Below are 6665 nucleotides of genomic sequence, written 5' to 3' on the forward strand. Positions count from 1 at the left end.
TTCAAGAGTTACCCCTTGTCAGGTCAGATGTTTCTGTGGGATAAGCCAACCCAGTCTTAACCCCTTTGCTCATCAGTCCTCCATCTCTGTCATTGGGATCCTTGAGTTCAGCTCAGTGTTTAGCTGTGGGAGTCTGCCTCTGCTTCCATCAGTCATTGGATGAAGGTTCTCTTTCCCAGACTCTCTGGTAGTGGGATTGTATGCCGACACTCCCCTGATCCATGTCTAAAATACATAAACGAGTGAGTACATACCATGTTTGTCTTTTTGTGACTGGGTTACCTCACTCAGGATGGTTTCTTCTAATCCTGTCCATTTGCCTGCACATTTCAGCATTCCATTGTTTTTTTCTTAGCTGAACTGAGGTGACTCCAAGGGAGGGCCCACACTTGGCACCATGAGGTAGAGTTTGGAACTGTGCTGGCAAATACTGCCTAAACTCTCACCAGCCTCTCTCCACCTGCACCTCAATGTTTTGTTAGAAGCTTCAGAAGCTTCACCTAACTTTCCGTCTCCACCTCCTGAAGGAACAGATGGCTGAGCTCTACAGGATGGCACCTAAGGGAAAACACCTCCACCCATACCTCCTGCAGAATATGAGCTCAGTGAGTCCTAATTACCTCCTTATCCTCATCATCCCTTGCCAGCAGGAAGAAACCAGACTTAAACTTATGCCCCTATGCCCATGGGGTCTGGGTTATTTAGGTGGACACCCTACCAGCTTCTGTATCTATACAAAGAGATTGGAATGTTTAATAGCCCTGTTCCAAACTCCACACTCAAGATGCCAATGGTGATCCATCAACTGGAGTCTCCGCAGTCCAGACTCTGCTCCTAACATGCCCATTATTGCCAGGTCCAACCTCACAGTGTGGGTGGCAAAAGCCCTCAACTCAGAAACCTCATGGTTTCTGGTTTTCTGTTCCCCTGGGGCCACATAGGGATTCTTTGCTCCAATTAACCCTTTGTGCTGTGTCTCTTCTACTCCCCTAGTCCTGTTATTCAGGCCTCACTAGCCAATCAGAGCCTTAAGCGGACCTGCCAGTCAGGTGGGAGGGATCTTTCAGAGTCTTCTGTGCTGTGCCTTTGGTTCTGTGTACCTGACCCTGAGGTAGAGAAGCTGGGGAAGGCTCTCTCTCTCTCTGTCTGTCTCACTCTATTTCTTGGGTTGCTGATCATTTCACAAGGTCAGAGACTGCACCTTCTATAGCAAGAAGCAGGAATACTGCAGCAACTGTTTATTATTATTTGTGTAAATTGTTCCCTAGTAAAACACCCACTTATAATTTATCTTGGGTCTCATGAAGTCAGTAACAACCTGACTTCACATGAAATAATTTTTATTGAATATAAACACAAGTATGAAGTCTAAAGTCTTTATTAAATTGCTTACATGTTTTCTCTTCCATGAGTTCTTCCCTATTACCTGATATCAAGATGATACAAAAAGGACTTAAAATATGTAGAGGGCTTTGAGAAATGGATGAGCAAGTTTATAACAAGTTCACTGCCAGGACCTAGATCATGTTTTTGATAACTCTCTGTTGTTCCTATTATAGGAATGCTCAAGGGTCTAACCTTCTTGGGAACAAACATGAACAGAAATAAACCCACAAGCATACATCACATAATTTAATATTTAATCAGTTCTCTAACCAAAGAGATTTTCATACATAAATATTTTCTCTGGTAAGGCGTCATTCCTGTGACCTAGGTGTTGAGGCATTTAAAATCTTAACACTTTCCCTTCATCATGAGTTGGGTCATGATAAAGCAAGCATGTAGGATTGAATTCAGAGCAAATAACCTATCTGAATGAGGTATTTTATATAATTAAAGAAAACAGTGAAATCAGAAAGAGTTACCTTATCAATTAATTTGTAGGACTTTTGTCCATATGAATTTGCAGGTGCAAACAAAATAGAAATACTATAATGCTTGAACATATTGTTGACACTTATCAGATATTCTTCTCCAGAAAAGGCTTTACAGCATAGATGGCATTCATAGGGTTTCTATCCTGTATGTGTTCTTTTGTGTTTTTGTAGTTTACTGTATTGTGGAAACACTTTACTGCCCTCACAACAAACACAGTGTTTCTCTCTGTTGTGTGTGTTTTTTTTTATGTATGTGGAGTATAGAGCATCATTAAACTGCTTTACCATATCTATGGCATTCATAGGGTTTCTCACCCCTATGTGTTTTTGTATGTCTTTGAAGATGACTATCACGTGCAAAAGCTTTACGACATTGATTACATTCATAGGGTTTCACTCCAGTGTGTGTTCTTTTATGCCTTAAGAGACCACTGTCCTGAGTAAAGGTTTTACCACATTGATTACACTCATAGGGTTTCTCTCCTGTGTGTGTTACTCTATGTCTTTGAAGCTGACCATGACTTGCAAAAGGTTTACCACATTGATTACATTCATAGGGTTTCACTCTAGTATGTGTTCTTTTATGCACTTGAAGATTATTGTGCTGAGCAAAGGCTTTGCCACACTGATTACATTCAAAGGGTTTCTCTCCAGTATGTGTTCTTGTATGTATTTGAAGCTTACTGTGACTTGTAAAAGCTTTATCACACTGGTTACATTCATAGGGTTTCACTCCAGTATGTGTTCTTTTATGTACTTCAAGATTACTTTTCGTAGAAAAGGCTTTACCACACTGAGTACATTCATAGGGTTTCTCTCCAGTATGTATCATTTTATGTCTTTGAAGCTGACCATGACTTCCAAAAGTTTTACCACATTGATTACATTCATAGGGTTTCTCTCCAGTATGTGTTCTTATATGTCTTTTAAGCACACCATGACATGCAAAGGCTTTACCACACTGATTACATGGATATGGCTTCTCTCCAGTATGTGTTCTTTTATGTACTTGGAGTTTAGAGTGTTGTGAAAATGCTTTACCACATTGATTACATTCATAGGGTTTCTCTCCAGTATGTGTTCTTATATGTCTTTTAAGCACACCATGACATGCAAAGGCTTTACCGCATTGATTACATGGATATGGTTTCTCTCTGGTATGTGTTCTTTTATGTACTTGGAGTTTAGAGTGTTGTGAAAATGCTTTACCACATTGATTACATTCATGGGTTTTCCCTCCAGTACGTGTTCTTTTATGGAGTTGAAGAAAATTGTGACATTGAAACACTTCAAAATATTGAAGAATTTCAGACTGTTTCACTCCAGTATGAATTTTTTCATGCCTTTGAGGATGCCTGTAACACACAAAGGATTTAATGCATTTCATATATCCACAGGGATTCCCTCGTGTATGACTTCTTTCATTACTGTATAGATAAATGGCACATGTAAAAGATTTTTCCATGAATTATACTGAGGAAACTTACTATCTGTGAAAATAATTTAATAACTTTTACTAATTGTAAAGAAAGGAATCAGATCTTATGTTTTATATTTATGATGCTTTGCTTTATGAGGGATTATTTAGTGGCTTTGAAGTTACCAGTAATAGACAGTAAGAAACTATATTTCATGATCCACATTTATGACATCTTTTTACGTGAGATATTTCACATATTTTAAAAGAATTTAAGGAGCTCACAGCTTTGCCATATTCACTGCATTTATAGTTAATTGTAAACTTGTACCACTTTTGACAAATTTACTGAAATTGGCATCACTAAATATCCTTCATATCTTCTGAGAGACAGAAACAGAGATAGAGGAAGAAAGATAGAGAGATAGAGAGAGAGAGAGAGAGAGAGAGAGAGAGAGAGAGAGAGAGAGAGAGAGAGAAGTGAAGGGTACTTTGCTTCTTTCCATATTCTATGTTCACATGGCTTGTATGTACAGTGACATAAGATACTCTTATTTTACTTAGATTTTTGTGACAGGATTTCCCTTTGTGGCTTTGGAGCCCATCCTGGAACTCATTTGTTATACCAGGTTGTCATCCAACTCACAGGGATCCACCTGCCTCTGCCTACGCTGTCATGGATTAAAGGTATGTGCTACCTCTGCATGCATTGACATGATATTCTTATTGAAGGAAGAATAACAAATAAAAGGTTTACACATTGCATTCTCACATTTTGACTTTCTTTTCCTCAGATATGAGTATAGGGATTAAGGATTCTCCACAACAACCTTCTTGTCTCTCATAAACTGGACCTTTCTATACACTTAGCAAAGTCACAAATACATGAGGTATGACAGCTTCACTACAGGCTGTTGTTGTAGAAGGTCTTGGACATATATGTGTCTTCTAATCAATGTGTATGCCATTTACAATATTTGAGTGGTATGAAACTAAAGATATTTCTATAGCATAGCTCACATGGGGCTATATTGCAAATGTTGGTATCTGTTATGGCAGTGTTTCCTTGTCTTATATTTTCCATAGGAATACCTTACAAACACAGAATAGCTAACTGACAGATACATTTTTTGTCAGAAATTAAGAATCATTTATATACTTTAAGCTGTGATAATTTACTCTGTTGCTTTCCTTTGAAACTCCCAGGACATATTAAAATATCTGCAGATGCCACTTTGAATAAACTTGTATACAAAAATTACCTTCTGTGTCTTCTAGAGCTTTGACAATGTTCTTCAGTATTATTGTCTTCCCAACTGTAGCCTAAAATATAATGCCAGAAAATATATGATGTATCATTGGAAAGTGTAAAAAATTTAAGTTAATAGCTTCAATGAACATTAGAGCTATGCTTTATTCATCTAATTTTCCTTTTTCTCAATTAAGAAGAGTGAAAATCACAAAGAAACAGTTGTCCCCTCACTTTAAATAATGAAGGAAAATTCAGTCTTACCTATGGCTGTGAGGTTCCTGTAGGTCTCCAGCATCACATCCTTGTAGAGGCTTTTCTGGGAAGGATTCAGCAAAGCCCACTCTTCCTTAGTGAAGCTGATGTGCACATCATCATAGGTCACTGTGTTCTAAAATAACCCACATATGTGTAAAACAGGAAGTGTGATACATTGTAAAGGCTTACTTCCTTGACAATATATTCCTATAATTCTGGTACTTCCATCGCTTATTTCATGACATGGATATTATAACCTATTCACCCAGCCACTGAAGAAGAAAAATGAATATGAGGTTCACATGCACTATTTCTTGGTCCTTTAAATAGCATGTAGCCTTGAGAAAGAAATCTCAAAAACACAGAGACATAAAGATAGAGGAAAGCAAGCCGATCAACACTACTGAGAACACATCAGAGCAGTTGTGTGATAGGGCCAGCCTATCCCAGCAACACCCCAGTCTCTGGTGCCAGTGTCTGTCTATGTTAGTTTTTTATTTCTGTGAAGAGACACCATGAACCATGGCAACTCATGCAATGAAAACATTTAATTGATGTGACTCCCTTAAAATTTCAGGGGGTCAGTCAGTGGCAGGAAGCATGGCAGTGTGTAGGCAGAAGTGTTACTGCAGGTTAGGTGACTGACAATCTGGGCAGCATTCCAAGTATAAGAAACCTCAGTACCTAACCCCACAGTGATATATTCCTGTACCAAGGAAAAGCCTACCCCTACAAAGTGTCACTTCATAGAACTGTCACTAGTGGGAGCTTACAGACTATAGAATGGCAGCTGGGGAACCTTCATAGCACAAAACTAGGCCCTATGAATGTGGGTGATGATTATGTGACTTGATCTGTTGCAGGGTACCTGTCAGAGAAACCAGGACCCATCCCAGTTGAATGAACTGGCTTTTTGGAGCCCACTCCCTATGGTGAGATGCCTTGCCCAGCCTTGACAGAGGATGGAGTAGCTTGTACCTTTTCTCAGCTTGGTGTGTCAGACATTGTGGACTAACAAATGGTGTGAGGTGTGAATTGAATGGGACATGTGAAAGGAGACAGCTAGGAGGCAGGAGTTGGGCAGAGGAACTGAGGTTGGTATTGAAAATGCAAACTACATTTTTAAACTAAATTTTTTAAGCAAATTAAAAGAAACTGTGTTGATTTTTATTATGCAAATAGTGTGATTTGTTTTGCTCTAATTTCTTTGTAAATATCAAGAATTTTGAAAAGAGGTTTATCCCAATTTTATTGTATATACACTTTGTTTGTGAGAGAGGTTTTCCATGTGTGTACATATGGCATACCAGAGTAGAGGGTGTTGGATACCCTGGATCAGAACTAGTGGCTACTTTTGAGCCTCCAAATTTGGGTGTTGGCATTTGAACTCAGGTCATCTCCAAGAGGAATACGTGCTGGGCCATCAGGCAAGCCCCATAGTCCTTTTTAGGTAGAATACTAAAAGTCTTTCAGAGATTAAAAACAATGAGAATAGAAGAGGCTACATATATAAAGAAATAAATAATCACTGGCAACTTGATGCATCTATACTAAGATACCCATATGAGATAAATTTGCAACATGAACTGATACATTTCAAAGAAATTTCCCACTACATTACAATAGGATATCTGGTTCCAAAGGTATATGCAAAGTGGATTCAGAATTTTCAAGTGAATTACAAAAAAAATAGTGCACACATTGGCACAGTGTAACTTCTGTACTTGCAACAAATCTACAGCCATTATGAAGGTTACAATATTTAATAAAGGGGATGGAGAGAAAAATCCAAGAGCAAAAAAAGAAAATATAGTCAACTTTTCATCAAAAGAACACAGGAAACGCAGCCAGGTAAACTGAGATC

General features: G+C 38.5%; 1 protein-coding gene across 2 annotated transcripts; it reads right to left on the reverse strand.

The window, feature by feature from the left end:
- Positions 1 to 2015: 2015 nt before the first annotated feature.
- LOC101825632 (zinc finger protein 431-like) lies at positions 2016 to 4841 on the reverse strand. Of its 2 annotated transcripts, XM_013125934.3 has the most exons (5): positions 4808 to 4841; positions 4557 to 4617; positions 3192 to 3304; positions 2166 to 3107; positions 2016 to 2077 (listed from the first exon to the last, which is right to left on the reverse strand). In XM_013125934.3, exons 1-5 carry the CDS (start codon positions 4839 to 4841, stop codon positions 2016 to 2018), a joined length of 1212 nt encoding a protein of 403 aa, XP_012981388.1. The 2 variants fall into 2 exon arrangements, with proteins under 2 accessions (XP_012981388.1, XP_021079195.1); XM_021223536.2 differs by having other exon boundaries at positions 2016 to 2078; positions 2155 to 3304.
- Positions 4842 to 6665: the final 1824 nt, after the last annotated feature.

Source organism: Mesocricetus auratus, unplaced genomic scaffold (genome assembly GCF_017639785.1).
Source record: "Mesocricetus auratus isolate SY011 unplaced genomic scaffold, BCM_Maur_2.0 Super-Scaffold_100037, whole genome shotgun sequence".
Classification (NCBI taxonomy): domain Eukaryota; kingdom Metazoa; phylum Chordata; class Mammalia; order Rodentia; family Cricetidae; genus Mesocricetus; species Mesocricetus auratus.